The sequence below is a fragment of the Apaloderma vittatum genome, unplaced genomic scaffold (assembly GCF_000703405.1).
Source record: "Apaloderma vittatum isolate BGI_N311 unplaced genomic scaffold, ASM70340v1 scaffold7659, whole genome shotgun sequence".
NCBI classification, from domain to species: Eukaryota; Metazoa; Chordata; class Aves; order Trogoniformes; family Trogonidae; genus Apaloderma; species Apaloderma vittatum.
This window is the reverse complement of record NW_009735728.1, coordinates 63877-82043: the sequence shown is the minus strand read 5'-3', so window position 1 is coordinate 82043 and position 18167 is coordinate 63877. Positions and strand designations below refer to the sequence as shown.

At 38.5% G+C, this 18167-nt stretch overlaps 1 protein-coding gene across 1 annotated transcript in view; it reads right to left on the bottom strand.

Annotated features, from left to right (window-relative positions):
* Nucleotides 1-17838, bottom strand: part of MYBPC1 (myosin binding protein C, slow type) — a gene marked incomplete at its 3' end in the record, with an annotated part of 51664 nt that extends 33826 nt beyond the window's left edge. Inside the window, exon 1 of the mRNA XM_009876686.1 lies at nucleotides 17723-17838. Within this exon, the coding sequence (XP_009874988.1) occupies nucleotides 17723-17747 (25 nt within the window). The remainder of the gene's footprint in view (nucleotides 1-17722) is intronic.
* Between the last annotated feature and the right edge of the window lie 329 nt (nucleotides 17839-18167).

The window sequence follows — 18167 nt, the reverse complement described above, 5'->3', positions numbered from 1 at the left end:
CAGAAATCATGTCTTTCCAGTCCTGTCTTGTCTAGCAGTAGGCACAGATGTTAGCCAAAATCTACAGCACAGACCAGATCTGAAACATTATTATTATTATGGTCTAAACTTCATATTGTATAGGCAGACATAAAAGGAGATATTCAAACCTGAGCAATGTCATGGGCAACCTACTCTAGTTGATTCTGTTCCTAACAGGGACTAGACAATCTCCAGAGATCCTTTCCAGTCTCAGCTATTGTGCAGTTTTGTGATGGAATGATGACTAAAGCCAAGCCAAGAATCAGTGGTTTCTTTCCTAAACAATAATTCAGAGCTATTCGGGCTATAGTTAGGAAAACTGAGGCAAGAACTGAGCTCAGAGGAGAGACCTGAACTATGGTGTGGGAGGAAAAAAGGAAGGGGGAGAGTACCAGGCACTAGGGGTGGCAGAGACATGGGGGATACTTCAACATAATCTTTTGGCCATATGCGACCCCTTTCATGGTCATGCTTGGCTTACAGTTCCATTCCTGAGGACAGCCAGGAAAAAAAACATTAATAGAACCGAGTAGTTTCCACCTCCCCAAAGAATGATAGCCTTCTCTGGCTGACCTCTGCAACAGGCTTGTCAGCCAGGAAAGGGCTCTGAGCACTCAACCAGTAGCTTACGGTTGTGCTCCTTCCCTAGGAGGCATGATCACTGAAGTCCCCAGATGCCATTCCCGACAGCCCCATTGCCTAATATGGTGCTCTGTCGAGGCATTGTCAGGGGGGCTGGTGGTGGAGAAAGTGTTGCCGCTAGCATGCACTCCTCAGCCCCTGGGGAGAAGTGTTCTTCACCGGGTGGAGCTTCACCTCTGGAGCTACAGGGGAAAGAGGCTGTTGAAGGTCCAGTTAAGGCTGGATCGCCAGCCGGGCCTTCTACTAAGCAACTAAAGTTAACTTCTGCCTCACAGTTGCTGAGACAAAAGGTAACGGTCTCCTTTTTGCAGTTCTTTAAGAAGCCAGGAATGTTGCATTTCAGTGGGTCATGTAGTGCTAAACACAGAACTTGGGTTATTTGTTGGCTGTCAAACTTGTAAAACAGCTGGCTATGTATAATTCTACAAGAAAAGGAACTAATTCAGCAGTCCTTTCTACATGACTATTTAGAAAGGATAATATATTAAGAAGCGTAGTTAGCAAATAAAGTGAAAGCACAACTGTGACTTAGATAACATCTTCAGAAATGCTTTCATGCCTCAGCCATGTCATGAGATGCATTCACGATCCAGTTTGACATAGGATATGAGAACTTAGAGCCAAGACATTTTTATTTGTGATTTATTACTATACATGCACACATACACTCTTGAAAATCAGCAGGGGGTGCAATTTGACCCACTACCAAAATTTTTCCATCGCTGTTTCACATTTACTATGTTCAGCTTTTCAGATAAGGCAAGACTTAAAATCTCTTGCTATGCATGTAGATGACTAAGCTTTAAACACTTCCATGAGATTATCCGTGTTCTAAAGTTATAGAAATGCTTCAGAACCATGTTAAATTGGGACTATCATTATTTAAAATTGCAATTCCATTTTAGATCTGGCTGTACTGCCTTCCAACCTGCAATAACCACAAGAAGCGTTGGCAGGGAACTGGCAGGGTGCTTATGTGTGGTAGCCAGTTTTCAAGAGCTCTAAATTCCCACTTCCACTGGCTTCTGTGACAGCAACAGGCATAGAAACTCCCTGACATCATATATATTACTTTTCACATTGGAGTGTAAACATAACAAGGCATGCTGACAGTTCTAAAACAGTCTCCAGGCTCTACTACTGTGCTGGGAGCAAAGTCTTCTGGAGACTTGCAGGTCAGATCATTTCAGAGCTACAGGTTATCAGCAAGCATATTGAGAAAAAGGTCTGGCTGGGTAACCCTTCTCATCTTGCAACTCTAAACTCATGACCAAATTTGGTTTGGGCAGGCTTTGGAACACTCAATAATATAGGAAAAATAAGAAGTGATGGTTTTGTGGTTTTGTTTTTTTTCTTTCCTTAGATGAAGGAAATGACCTTGAGCATTAAATCAGAGCTTGCACGAAGTCTAAAGATAGCAATTCATCATCATCGGGCTGGAATATTCGTGAGAGGGAGAAGGAAGGTCTCCCATACTAGTTTCTTCCTGCCTTTAGATATAGATCAGTTATAATCCAGCAAAGACTCTGATCTGAACAGCCAAGGGATTCAGGATCTCACCCAATCTGACCAGGGACCAGAGGGTTTACTCCTCTTTACCTGAAAGGGAAACCAGGACTATAGCTGCATCATGATGGATACAAGTGTGATATCTGTCTGTGTAACAGCAGCATGTTAAAGTGACTTTCATATGTCAAAGAGCACGAAGATGGTCACTTAATGCTTTTTTGTCATAAAGACCCGTCAACTGGTGTCAAATATAAGTAGGTGGATTAAGCATACGGACATAGCCTTGAGGGATCAGACAAATATAACTATTACATAGGCATTCCTAAAGTGCTGACTCTGCTAGTCAGACAAAAATAGACAAAATGTTAGTTTGGGGAGAGAGCACGACTCAACCCATCCCTTGTGCAGTTGTCGTGCATAAGGACTGTTCACTGTGCACAGCCCCTGCAGGACAGGAGGACTGCTGTTGTAGCACATGGCTTTCTCCTGAGGTAGATGCTCCACTGAAACAGGTGAGCAACTTCTGTAGACAGTTTCCAGTCTGAGTGGAAGCAATAAACTGTAATGCCAACTAAAATCATTACCTGTTTTATGAATCTCCACGGACATTTTCTATGTTACTTTAAAAATAAAGCTATAGAAACTATTCTAAGAAGACTTCAGTCCCAGGTCCTGAGTGAAAAAGTCATTCTGAAGGACTGAGGTGAACAAGCAGTGGTGCTCTGGTACCTGCCTGGATGACTATTATTTGGGCCAACAGTGTGATGAAGCCAGGTTGATAAAATTATTAATGTATTTCTGATTTCTGTTTTCACTTGTAATTATGATGTATACGGATGAGACTGCCTGTTTTGGCTAGTGTTTCTGGTTAGACATGAATACAGAAACCTTAGGTTAAATACTGTATCTTATTACAACACAGTGAACAAATCAGCATGTTCACTGAAGCTGAAATTGTTTTTATATTCCAACATTTAAAAGCATTACAATCCAGTGATGCATCTTCATGTAAGGACAAGAGAAGAAATTTTGCATATGATTAAAATTTGAAAAAATTCCTGATGATTTTCAGCTTGTAAGAAATAAACAAACCTAAGGATAATAATTAGTCTCATCATATAATCTCACCTACAGTACTCCTGTTTCTGGACTAATCTAAATACTTCCAATTATAAAGGATTTTATGGACCACAGAATCTGATCAAACCATCACATGATAAATGGAGAATGTTCCCTGACTTAGGGACTGAAAAACTGAACGAAGAAAGCCTGTTAATAATGAATTCTGTTGAATGCATTAGGCACCAAAGAAAAATCTGAGGAGCTGCAGTGTAATTGGTGACTCCAGATTTTGTCTTCATTGGCATCCATAATTGCAGAAGTACATAAAGCAGTCATTGCAGTTCCCATTTTGCTAAAATGATCTTAAATTGGATATCTGATCATATGTAAGCTTTCATATATTTCTCATTTCTTCTGAGAGCTTTGCTTTCATATGGGAATTAATCTCTAAAGAACACTGTAACCATAACCTTGCACAAAAGTAATTTCTTTAATAAAATTTATGTTTACATATATATGTATTCTCCTGAGACTGTGCAAGTAGACTGTCCAGTAAAGGACTAAGTCATTCATGAATTGAAACCCCCCATATTTAATTTCTGGTAGGTAGGAGGCAGTCATCAGCAGTCAGCACCCTCATCAGATGGTGCAAGACTCCCTTGGCAGTCTTGAAGTTGTGTATGTACTGTAACTGGGAACTAGAAGGCTGCCAAGTGTTGACAGTATTTAAAATAGATGAATAAAGCTAAAGTTGGTAGCTTTACTCGAGTTAACAAGTTACTGTGCATTCTCAAACTCATTTTTAGCCTACTCAGCCCACAGGGCACCAACATGGAGTAATTAAATTCCATTTCTATTTCCATTGCATATTTTTTCTCTTACTTTATAGCAAAGAAATAAATCCATAAAAATTAGTTCCCTAACACTTGTTTCATCTAGGAGAGAAGAGCATTCATGCTTGTAGCTCACAGATCATAAACTAGTAGTAGACTACAATTTGAGGACTATACTTCGTTGAATTTTTTTGACTAAATGTTTTTCCATTGACCTTTACAAAACTGCAGTTTCCTAACTTACTCCACAATTTTAAAAAATAATACTCTTTTTTTTTTTCAGTTTCCAAACCTGAAATTTTGTGATGTACCTATCCTGCAAAATCTTGTAGGCAAAGTTTTGCTTGTTACTTCATATGGTAAAAGGATTTTACTGAAATGTGTTAGAGGTTTTACCAAAGTAACTTTGCTAATAAGGTAATTCCATTTGCCATCATAATTGTACCTTTACCCAAAGGTTTTGTCAACAGAGCTGCACCTGCAAAGCCATTGAAATATCCTCCAGTCCTGAGTCTGTTTTATCTTTTTTTCCACATCTTGATGTGTTGGGTTTTATTTCCATGTTTGGAAATAAAACCATTTTATTTTGAATTGTCATTGCAAAACTTGTTATAAAATTAGGTGTATGCAATCCTAGCTGTCACTGAAAAAATTCTTAGTAGGACTCTTCCCCACAATATGTGCATAGTGAAAACTGTAGAAATTCCACCCAGAGCCAGCTTCTTCCTATGAATGATAGCTCAGCGATAGGAAGTCTCAAGCTTTCCTGTATTATGACACCATCTCAGTTCATATACCATCAATTTAATATAACTCTGAAATGATTCCCTGCTCCTCAAATTCTGTATTGCTCACCTAATGGTTCTCAATCATGTGAGCTGTTCTTTGGTGTTGCTTCATGTGATATACTCCAGGGCTCTAGCTCCAGTTAAAGAGGGGAAGGAGAAAACTGGCTAAGTATTGCCAACTGGATGGGTGCTTATGTCTAAAGGACAGAAGCAGTGTTCCTGTTTTTACATTGTACAACCAACAGTAAACTAGTCCTGAAACACCAGATCTGGACTTCTCAGCCTCATAGGTTTACCTCTGCAATTTAATTCCTGAAAGCCCTAGCTCTGCTTAGTCTCAGCAATTAGCACAAATGCCTGCCTGCCGCTGTATGGAAAAAAAGGGCTGGTGGAAGTTCTGCAGAATCACCCCCAAGATATGCTAACTCGGCGGTGAGTATTCACTCTGCCTTTTTTATAGTCAATGGTAAAAAAGGTCTCATTAAACTCGAATTCACCCCTCAAAGTGAACGTGTAAACCCAGTGTTCTGCCTGCCATTTGCTAATGCTGACAGCACTGCCCCTGTGCATCCCCACGGGCTGCCTGGGCTCCCAGAGGACTGTGGTTTTCAAGGAGCAGGGAGGAATCAGACAAGGCCTGATTTTTGCCTTCAGGTTAAAAATTAGCAATCTGGCTCATAGCACTATTTGAGTATAAAAGACACATAGCCATAGAGAGTCAGGTTTTGGAAGTTCCGATGTTCAGGAGGTGGCCTTCTCTTTGTAAACACAAAATGTATGAATGCAGCATAGTCCATACAGATGTAGATTCATTAAATGTTGCAACATATTTTTAATGTGTTAAATGGCCTGTAAAATTATGTAATTTTTGGCAGCAGCTGCTAATGAGAAATCAAGCTTTCAAAATGACCCCTAGCCCAGCCAAGTGAAATTCTTATATTAAATAACCCAAATCTAATTAATCTTTCTATGTATTTACTGAAATGAATTAGGTCTCTTACCAGAAAAGTTTGATCCTATGTAAACCTGTATGGCAATAGATAGAGTTTATTCTCAGTTTCCTATCGTTCCTTGCAATAGATTGTTAATAACTTCTGTCTGGAAGCAAGTATTTTTGTTTCATTCAAGAGATTCCCTAGGGAAAATGAAAGTAAATGATGCCAGAGTATGATGCCAGAGATAGCAATACACTGAATAATGCTAACTTCCTTTCTGAAAGCTGTAAAAAGTAATAAAGTACACAAGTCTATGGGATTAAAATTTCATAAAACAAAGAGCTGCTGCTCGGGAAGAGCAGTAATTTATTCCTCAAATTGAATAATATATTTTCAATGACAGTTGCAGTTCTAATTACAGGATAAAAGTCAGCAATAAAGTTGAAGGGGCAGCTATTTAAAGAGATAAGTACTTAACCAGTAAAGAACCTCCTTTCAAATTGTCCAGATAATTTCCAAGACAGCTCAGGAAGCATATTCCTAATTTAGAAAAAAATCTTAACTCTTACTCAGCCCAAATTGTAACACTGTTGTTTTGCTGAGCTATACTGAAATATTTCACTCTGAATCAAGGAAATCAATCGCAGTATTGTTTTATGGAAATTGCATAATGGAGCCAATGCTCTGCACAGCTGAAGCGAGTTCCACAAAGCACTGTGTCTCCTGTTGTTCAGTGCACTCAGGTTAATCCTGAGATTCACGTGAATCTGTGAACACAGTGGGAAATCATTGCAGTTAGAGAGCTTGACTCTTAGGGAAAACGAGGGCATCAGCATAAAGCTATGGTAACGTGATTCATACAATCTTATTTCGGCAAATTACATGGGACAATTCAAGGCATTCTGGTAGGTCTCTTTTAAACCAATTTTCAAAGTAAACCATTTCAACAATTCAAAATGAAAACCTGCTGATATTCCCATTCCATAGTTTTTGAAATGTCAACTTTTCTTTGAGGGTCAGGACAAAACTGAACAGGCACATGCTGGGATTTCCTCAGAACTGAATTTATCAACTTCTTATCATCTCTTTGACAAAGTAATAAACCCTGTCATGATTGTATCCAAATACCAAGTAAGTATTTGCTTCGAGTCTATTTCAGAGTGGATGACAGATAATTTGATATGCTGTGATCTTTTCAAGTAGGAAGAGTCTTCTCGAACTTCCTTCAGATAAGAGCAGTCTTCTGCCATCTGCATTTCAGTACTCAGTCTCCTCTTGAGGGAAAATGTCTTGCAGAATGGGATTGTAATGAGGAACCCTGACACAAGACTGTCAGGCACTTAGGTGATTAGAGATCAACTCAAGTAGCTAATCACTAATAATCCATTACTTATGTCAACCTGAAATTTTTTATCCAACGCTAATTTTCAGTCATCAGGCTTCTGGAAAGTAACTCACTCAAGATGAAAAAGAGGATAGTAGCATCCACTTTCTTAGTTTTCTAAAGAAGGTAACTCATATTTATGGGCTACTAAATTCAGGGCTTGCTACTTTTTATGATTGCTGATGATCCAGTAGATGCCAACCAAAGATGATTTGTAATTGAGTTTTTTATCAGAGTTGCAGTAGTGCTGATATCAACTATTAAAAGAATCAGAAGTTACTCTAAACCTTTGAAACATACTTATTTAATGGGAATTCTATGTACTGACTTCAGGAATTTTCTTTTTTCATAAGCTTTATTGTATATAAATAGTTATTGTTGCTCAGATGCCTGGAATTCGACATTGCATTGAAAAACCTTTTAGGAGTATTTTGCATATGTGGAAAGAAAGGAATTTTTCTATTGGTAGAAATTTAGGGGATCTAAGAACCCAGAGACCTATGGCACCAGGCAAATGTTATAATTCAGAAATATTTATGTACATGAAAGTCACGTATGTACCTTTATGGGTGTTAGGCATATGACATTACATATATCCCTCTGTGCTAACAGTGTTGCACTTTCTACCTCTCAATTTCATTCTGCAGCAATAAAGACAACTGTGAGAATTCTCAGCCTTCACTTTAAAAAATCCCAACCAAACAAAACCACTTAACTTTGCCTTTAGGGAAAACACCATAGCAGGATATTTCAGACAAACCATGAGGGTTTGCACCCGTAAATCACTAGGTGATATGTATAAAAGAAACCTCTTGCAAAATATGACAGATGCTGTTGTGAAGAACAGTCACAGCTCACTAAATGTACTTTATGACTTTATGACAGCTAAGAAAGCTGTTGGGTAAGAGAGAAACCTTCATTGCAAAAAATGGAAGTGCAAAACAAGGGCAAAGAAAAAGGGGCAGAGGACAGAGGTCAGATTTCCCTTTAAAAATAGGGCTAAGGAAAGCTTAGATGAAAGATTAGTAAGGCTGGCGGGAATGCCATGGAAAAAATGTCATCAGGCATCTGACCCTCTGTGTCTTCACTGAAGTCTGCATCTGTGGAGGAGTGGCAGCCACAGCCTCCATTGGTATTATGCTCCTCTTTGGGTCTAAAATAAGGCTTTTGGCCTAGATACTACGTTCTTATAAAAAGAGAGGATACCAGATGTGCTACAGTGTGTGTATGTATAACTCTATCTACGTGAATACTACAGCATGAGACCTAGAAGCTATTAGTTAATGAATTACTCCATCTGCAGGACATTTCTCCTGTGACTGTTCCTAGATATCCAGCCAGAGATATTCTCCGCATCACCAGGGATAAGTGTTTTCTGTAATATTTGTTGGAAACAATGCTTTAGTGGCGCTGAAAGCTAATAAAGCTGTTGGGAAAGGACAGAAATGCAATGCTATGTGCATTCAGGTATGCAAATGATTTGAAATGTTTAATTTCAGGTCAAAAGAGAGCTCTACCACACTGGTAGAGTCAGCTTAGACTGATAAGAGGAATTTTTTTCTTCCTTTTAGAACAGTTAGAACTGGTGCTAGAGGCCATAATTTGTGCATTTCTCTTGCACAGAAAAGACCACATAGCATAAAGTTATGAAAATGAACACAAAAATACTCAAAGGTTCGAATTCAGCAACCATATGTCTTACTGATCTTTCTAGTCCACTAGCATGCTGGAGTAGGTGGGTATCAAGAAGTATCATGACCTATCTCTTCGACTGAAGTAAGCTTTTCATGTGCGGTCTTTCAGTTTTAGCTGCATCTGTATTCAGTTTAACTTTGTCACATCTTCAGGGCTCTGAGAGAAGACAAAATTTGCAACAGGCTTTTGGACTAAGTTTGCATGCCAGCTGAACAAAGCAGTCTTCCCCTTTGCGAAAACAGTAACCATTTTGAGCGGTTTTGTGAGTTGCATTTGGTCAGCCTCTACCTAATGTGTTCCATCCTGTCGGTTCAATAGCAAGAAGGGGAGCAAATGTCTCTGCAACTTATATCTATGCACACAGAGTTATTTATCAACAGAAATCTGGATGAGAAGGGAATCTTCATCTGTGTCTATGTATGACTGCAGCCTACTCTGGACATTTATGACCAGAATTAGGAAGTTACTCTGAGCTTGCAAAGTAGTGATGAATGTGTGTTTTAACACAGAGCCCTCTCAGGAAGCATCATGGTCCTACTGAGCAACTTTTTCAGACACTCACTAAAACCACCATTTGATCCTATGGAGAATTAAATTTGACAGAGCTTTTTGTAATAATCACCTGATCAAAATAACTTACTGGAGCCAGCACATGTAAGGACAACTGCCCTAAGAAGTAGATCACATGATATTTTCACTTAGTAATAGGGCCAGGGGATAACAAATTATGTAAGATGTATTTCCTAATCTCCAGGGAGGGGAGAGCAATGACTCGAACATGTTCCATTGCCTCAAGATACAGCAGGACTCCCTTCTTGCTGCAGTGTCTGTACCCTTTTGGGAACATGGAGAGGGAACACGAGGGCCTCTAAACTGTGGAAAGGGTCACCCAGCCATGCTGCCACAACCTAGGACGGCAAGTCACTGCACTGTATGGAAGTCACATGCACTGGCTGACCTGCAGGTTATTGTATTTGTGAGGGTCTTTCCTGAAAACCCTTTAAGGCAGATCATGAAGCAATTTTTAGGATTGAGAAGTTTTTTGAATTTTGGAACTTTTCTGAGGCTGCGCTATATTTGACTTTCTGTTCAACAAGCATCCAACAGTACTGCAGGAGGTCTAATATTCTAAATTAACCCCCATCTAGCACTACTGGAGATTATGACATCTAAGTATTATGACATCTAACGCCACCACAGCTAAATGCAGCAGAATCCACAGGTTATTTTGGAATTTTGAAATGAAAATACACATAAAGACACTTGGCCAAGCAGTAGAGGGTTGTGGGTGTGATTGGTCTTCTTTGGAAGAGGCAGTTCTAAGCAATGTGGAAAAAGACATCCTGCATCACTTAGCCTAGGTCTGACTGAGCACTCCATGGAGATGCCATTAGCAACACAGACATAGGTTACGGGGGAGGGAAGACGGAGAGATGTCACTCCATTTTGTGATTTCTACATTTTTTAGGCTTCTGAGCAGAAATCTGTCTTCATACTTCTTGAATCTACAGTAACTTTCTTTCTGTCCTACAGCATCTCAGGAAGCAGTGAAGATTGACTGAAACTTTGCCAAAATGTGCTTGGTAGAATGGCTTCCTAGGAGGTAAAATCCTGTTAGACACAAAACTGGATTTCGACTCTAATTCACTCTCTTCAGCAAGCATCTTCATCTTGGCTGAACCACCTGCTAGTGCAGTAAGCTCTAGGAGCTAAAACTACACCTGACAAATTAGGGAGAGTAAATTGCAGAAATAGGAATTCATGGAGATTCATAAAGCTACATGTGTTTTGTTGAATACATAGAATATTCAGAAACACTTATTTAACATAAACTATGCTTGTTACTCATGGTTAAAAATGCCCTTGGAGAACTAGTCATTCATCTAACAACACAAAGCTGTTGGAGGAAGTGAGAGCAAGCTAGGGTAGAAAGGAAGAAGAGGAATTAATGTTGATTTGAAGAGGAAAGCAACTTTCTGTTTCCTCTCATTGCTGCAAAAAAGAAGTTTAATTTTGAGTTGGTTTAAATACTCAGCTTAGCCATGAAATAAAACCTATTGACCCTTTCTTATAAAAAATAAAGCAAGTAAAATCAGCTGGTTTTCCCAAATAATAAAAAAATGTCAGTAGCTTGTTTTTTGTTTGTTTGTTCGGGTTTTTTTTTAAACCAGTGCACCCAGCAGATTACAGCTGCACTCTTTTCTATTTAAGGGAATCTGGGCCTGATGTACTTTCTCATTTATTGAGGGAGAGCATCCAAGTGTCACAAGCAAATTATGCTGGCATGTAACTCTCTCCTTGTCTTCTTATAAAAATATTCATTGCAGAAAACCCTTAAACACTAATTGAACAAATTATAGAGAATAAATCTGCAGCCTTATTGTTAATGTACTCAGAAAAAAGGAAGACATATGCATGTGTCTACAATGTGATTCCAAGCTACCATTATAGTAAATGGAATTAGGTTTTTATTCACCATAAAATAACTGCTTATGGCTCTATTCACTTTTGTAAGAGCAAGTGATCAATGACTTTCAGATGCTGCAGCAGACCATTCTGGTTTCCAGCTGCTACTCCAGGGTGTTGCAGAACTCCCATAGGTCCTGAGTCATATCTGCCAGCCCAAAATGGGTGTTCAATGTATCCCAGAGTGTCTCATATGGCAATAGGCACCTATGTTTAGGCAGCTGCTGGCTGGTCAGCTGAGTAGAAGCCTGGGCTCCACTGACTATAAGGGCCTGCTGTCCGTGACTCCAGGGGGAGCAGGGACACCAAGTTCAGTTGCGTGCACTTCTGTTTGGGTATCTGGTTCCTACCCTGGAGATCTTCTGTGACAGTGTAAAGACCATTGGGATCTTTGTATGGTTACAAACTTATCAAAATTTTCAATGAACTAGCATAGACATTCATGTCATATCATTCCTTTCTTCCCTAACTCTTAAAACGTCAACAGCTCTTCAAAGCAAAAGAAAAAATTCTCCCAGTTGTCATAAAATGAATCAGACTCCCGCAGTGAATGACGAAAAAATAGCTTCAAATAATGGTTCCCTAGCAGCAGTGAGAAAGAGAAAGCTGATTTTGGAGTCTTCAGAAGTAGCACCTCAGTCGTGAGCTAGAGGAGAGAGAGAGGGCTGAGTGGAAAGCAAAAGGGTAATATCTCAGCCACAAAGTTCCTCAGATTTAAGAGACAAAGCTCTTTGGGTGGGACTGAGAAAACTCTAATTACAGCTAAAATTAATGATTCTATCCATTTGCCTACCCCATTATTTTACAGATCTTTGCATTCAGTGCAAAACAACACGAGTGTCTGAATGAGAACAACTGGTTTTTTTTCCCCTCACTCTAGAGCAATTATTAAATTAGGACCTCTAACTTGGTGGAATCTGCATTTCCCTGAGTGAAGAATCTAGTATTTGGCCCTATCTCAAGGGAAACTTCCCCAGGTAATTTATTTTCAAACTTGATTTGCTCTTCCCCTTCAAGGAACCCTCTGGACCTTCAGTGATGAAACATGAAATATGTTGTACAACATATTTTCCAAGGACTGTTAATGTGTGTGGCAGCTACTAATGTTTTGATAACTGAGGTCTCCCCAGACCTCTCTACTATTTTTCAGCTATGCAACCACAGACCCTACCATTTTGTTTGTGGTTTTTTTTTTTAAAGGGCTCTTAAAGTGATATATTTAGGAGGTATGAAGGGAAAGAACCAGGCAGTGCTTTATTTATCTTCCCAACAGGTGCTGCACAAGGAGGCACAAACGCAGATTTGCTAATTTCAGTTTTGCCAAGTACAAAGCACTCTCTGGTCAGCTGAAACATCATTCCTTGCTTTTCTCCTAAACAAAAAGAGTTTTTAATTTTAGTGTGACACTACTAAATATTTGTCCTGTGCATAGAAGCATTAATTTTTGAAAAAGGGTAGATGAGCTTTTCAACTCAAGTAAGAACAACAGTAAGCCAGAACAATCTTACCCTATCCACATACAGAAGTATTAAAATAAAATCAATGCATTATATAAGAAAAAAAAAATCGATGTAAGTTCCTTCAGTTTACACTGTAATAAAACAAAACATGAAAACTCCAAAATACATCAAGTTTGGGGAATTTTTTTGTGTGTACCAGTGCAGAGTTTCTTCAATCAAATTAATCTGGTTGGAAAAGTAGTCTTAAACTTAGGAGCAGTGGAGGCGGAAGGTCAAAGAAAAAGTCTGAGATCCTGTGGTATCTCAGAGGGAAGTGTGGGGGAACGGTTAGAATTTAGCAATGGGAGGGCAAAGTTAATCTAAGAACAGCTCAATTCCCAGTGTGCAACAAGATCTGTGCTGGAGGACACTGCTCACTATAGGGCTCGGGACGGGAACGGGGCCCACCCTGATGGATCTAATTACAACAGTTAGGCGTAAGTTTGCTTTCCGTTTGTGAGGGCTTTAAATTTATTAGCTAGAGGTGATGAAGAGGAACTTTCTAAAGAATTGAGAGGGAAAATAAGACAAGGGGTTAGGGTTTCGTCCTTCCCTCATCCACCAAACCTCATCTACCTGTGACTTTAGTACAGTGCTTGTAAACGATATACATGGGCCTGACTTCGGGTGTGATTTGGCTCCAACACGGAAGGTAGTTAGAAATAATGGGAATGCATTCTACAGTCAGTCCTGCGGAGAGGAATGATGATAGCAGAAGATGGATGTCTGTTTGCTTTTCTTTTGCCTCCCCGAAGCATATATCTCTGCAGCAAGGACAGCAGCAGATGCACTACCCAGTTTGATGCCATAATAAAACGATTATACAGTTCCAGTCTTTTGCATGGAAAGCACTAGGCAGTGTTATACGCTCTTCACATGTGAGGTTCTTGAATTTTCAGGAAAGCTTTCCATCAGCAGTGTTGATTTTGATAGCAGCCAAACCCATATACCAAAGCAGAATTTCCATTTAACTTCTTTTTCACCTCTGAAAACTTGTCTAGCCTTGAAAATATGATGTTAAAAGAAATCTTACTTTAAATAATTCTTTATTCAGCCTTGATACTGAGATTGCTTTCCCCTTGGAATGCTGCTCTACACGTCTGCTTATATGATTTATGTGACTAGCTGACTTGTTTGACATTGCCTGTTATATTGATACATCAGACTATGGTTTTGTTTTAAATATTCTAAAGATAATGCAAATATATTTATAGAATAATTATGCAAGGAAACAAAACCAATCATATTTAAAAGCCAGTAGATGTAAAGACTGTTTGAATTGGGCTTCTTCAAAGTAAACAGTGTTACCGTATCTCCAAAGCAGTCTCCACTGATATGTCTGCTTCCCTCCTCTCACAAATTACTTCAAGTCTTAGAGACTGTCCTTCTAGCAAACAGTGTATGCACATAGCTTTCTTCACAACTTTTACATCTATGTTGTTTATAGATCAAAAAAAAAAAATTATTAAAATTGTCTAAAGTAGACATGCTGATTTTAGATTTTGATTCCTTGCCAATATTTGGACGCTTCAGGCAGTATTTAAGCAGAACTTGCAAATTCTTAGAAAATGAAGTTGGCAGACAGTAGATAAATGCTTTGCTTAAAATTTGGAATAGTGACTTAACTCATGGCCATGAGTTATTTCCTAGACTGGAGAGAATAAATAAGGCAAATTTACAGAGATGCCTACTGGGGACTGACTTGCACCTGTCCCTGTGGGATGATGCCCACAAATAGTTTGAAACTGTTCCTGAGACTTGGCACTTCTACAAACGCGTATCCAAATGCCATGGCCTGTGACAGTTTAAGAGGGCGCCTAATTAATGAGCAGCTCTTATTATGAATATTGGTTAAAGGAAAAGATTGACTGAGTGGCTACAATAAATTACAGGAAATAATTATATGATGAAAGGTTATTCTACTACTCACCAGGAAAACTAAAAGACATTAAATTTAAATGCAGTGGGACAGTTCTTTGTCATCACAGTCCTGTCCTGGACATCGACTGGGATCAGTTAACCCGTTAATTGAAACTCCGTTTTGTGAATATGAAATTTTGAGCAGGCCAAGACAAAAATGTCTTACAACAGCATGATGATATACTCCAAGGAAGCCACAACTGGTGTAATATGTAGGACTTCAACTTTTTAGTAGTGCAACAAGGGCCTTAAATCATTAGTCATGGAAGCCTGTTTCTACAGTGACAAATTCCAGGAGGATGAAATGTTCCAACAACCTTCTCTAAGCTGAGTGGTGTTTTTAATTTGGTGATCCTATTTATTAAGAGCGCATTGTGAGGCTACCCTCTCACCAAGTCGGAAATTTCTCACGTTGCTAATTTAATAATCTCAAAATAGTTCAAAGAGCATTTGTCCTAAAAAAAAAAAAAAAAAGGAAAAAGAAAAAAGAAGGAAAAAAAAGGGACCTTATTAGCCTTTGAAAAATCTAACTATGTACTTCAGAGACTCCAGTGACAAAAACTGCAACACTGAGATTATCTCAACATTCAACTGTTAGCCAGTTTCTGATTTCTCAGAAAATATAAGAATAATGAGCATGGGATCATTCATGTAGATTGCTTTTTTTGGAAATGTCAGAAGAATACTGCTTAGGACCCGTGTGATGCAGAAGCTTTAAGCCTCTTTTTCTGTCTGCTTTCTATTGTAGTCCACCAGTAAGTTCTCAAAAGGTTTCTGTAAGAGTTCTTCCAGTGATATCTTCCAGAATGTAGTCAGTACAAGGTTCAATTTCATTAATCATTTCCTTTCAACCCTTTAAACCTTGGAAATTACCTTGAGAACAGGAGTTTGATCAACACATAAGATTGTGAATTCTTACTTGTAGAGCTAATACGAGTGGTATTGTACTATTATTGGTATTGAATACTCCTGCCACTAATATAGTGAGTACTTGTACTCACTATCCAAGTACTGCCATCAGCTCAGGTGAGTTCTTGATCAAGAGAAAATCTTTAGGAAGCAGCTAATCTATTAAATACAATAAGATAAACCTGTTATCACCTTGATCTATTGGCTGGAAATAAGCTGGGAGCAGTTAGGAAAAAAAAGCAAAGAAACTCCATGTATCACGTTTCCCGAGCTCATTATCTCTTGTGAACTCTAGCTCTACCAGGACAGAAAACTTCAATACTTAACATTCCTGAACACTAACTAATCAAAAATCACATTTATTCCACTGTCAATATAATGTTCAGAGTTGCTAAACTTATTTTGTAACCCAATCATGAAGCTGCATTTTTAATCACTGTATTGTAAAAACATCTCTGAAACAAACTAGTCTAAAACAGAATAATAAGCTTTAGACACATGAGACATGAAACAAATTTTTCTCCAAAGCCCATATCTTTTGAAAGTGCAGAAATTTGTTGGTTTTTGTTTTTCTTTTTTCTTTGGCAGCCACAGAATGCATTCTGATTAAAGTGTGTAATATCCAGTCAAATAACAGATCAAATAAAAAGGACACTTAATACATGTGTAAATCATTTGAATTACAAATAAGACATTCTAGAAGGGGCTTGGCTCTAGGTTTCATGCAGAGGATTAGGCTCTCGTATTAATACATGCACTTGGTGTAGCTATTTTCAGAAGGATACTTCATCCATCATTGTCCTCGAGCACTAAGGATGGCCAGTAAGATGATCGTACTGATCTGTCAACACTACTTGCTTAAGACTCAGTCGTGCAAAAGGTTTGGTTTTCTTATGCCCTCAACCCAACAAGGTGCTGAAACTACCTACTGCTCCTAATAGTCGCTCTGCTCTTGCCTTCCACAAAATCAGAATATATTCCAAAGATATTCAAAATAAAGCAAATGTTATTGGTAGGTCAGTGTTAAATCAAATGTACTCGCACAAATTGCATGTTGGCCTACTAGATCTATCAGAATTGATGGGAAGTCAATGCTATTTAATGACTTCTATACTTTTCACAGGATTATATAAAGCATATACAGTTTGCACATTTATGGCTTTGCAGAAATTACATGCTAAACAATAATCATAAAAAAATTTCTTACCAGAGCATGTACAATTGAAAGAAAAATAAAATAAAAGCTGCAGAAGTAATGTAAATATAAGAAGATCATATAGCTTAGATTTTCAAAATAATAAGAAATAAATTCTAGCTTTTAGGCAGTTATTAATAGACCCTGAACATTTATGCCTGTTTGTGCAGCCTCCAACGGACAATTCTGGATCTTGCTAGCAGACTACATAGTTTCTTTGCTTTGAACTTAATAGCACAAAAGGGGTCAATATTACTGCCTTTAACTATCCATCTGAAACAAAAAATAACTTCTGTAGTGTGGCAAAATTTACCATTCCAGTCTGACCTATGCAGAAAAACTTACTACATTTTCATTTATGCATTAGACATACAGAACATGTTTTCATCAGGACCTTAAAACTGTTTCATGAACACATCTTTTCTATTTGGTGTCTTAAAATTATGAAAAATGTGTCAGCATGCTGACTTTTTAAACTGTAAGAAGTGCTATTCCCCATTTTCCATAGTCTAGACAACTTAGCTATAGAGAAGCTACTAGTTGCACTACAAAAATCCTGCAGTCTTTAAGAATTGAATACAGAATTTGGCCAAGCAAGTAGTTTCTCAATATCCCTGCAAAGCTGTTGTTTATTGTCTAAAATATTTGGAGGCCAAAACTGTTTTCTGTTATACCCCTACCTAAAAGCAATTTCTTAGTTTAAAAGGATCGGTGACCTGTAATGATATAATGATGTTATCTGGCTATCACTCTTAGATATTGTTTGTTGCTGAAATATACAAGGTGGTCTAAAAGGTGTTTTGTTTGTGTGTACTCATAATTCCTGTAATTAAGAAACATTCAAGTAATATTTGTTATGCTTACCATCTTTCTTGGTGGGTTCTGGCATTGTTGCAAGAATTCTTTATTCCCAGTGAGTTTCAGACTTTCAGATGCAGTAAGTAGTAGCTCCAAGTCCAGCTGCGAGAGTATGCAGATCACTATGACAAGCAGAGGGTAAGAAGAATTCCTCCGCTTTATATACTGCGACTGAAATATCAGTCAAAATAGCACCTCCTCTCTTTTCAATGCAAACGCTTTGAAAATTGACAGTTATGGGAACCCCTCTCACATCTGTTGTCTGCAGCTTCTGCTCCCTTGGCTTTTGGAAGGAATCTCTGCTGCATTGCATGGGGCTGATGAGAACATCTATAGCTTTCTAAATTCAGCCACACTGCTCGCCCTCCGCGTCTCTCTCTGTAACATGCAGACGTGCATACACACACACAGATAGAGGTTGAAAAAGGGACTGCCACGCTATTAAAGAGCC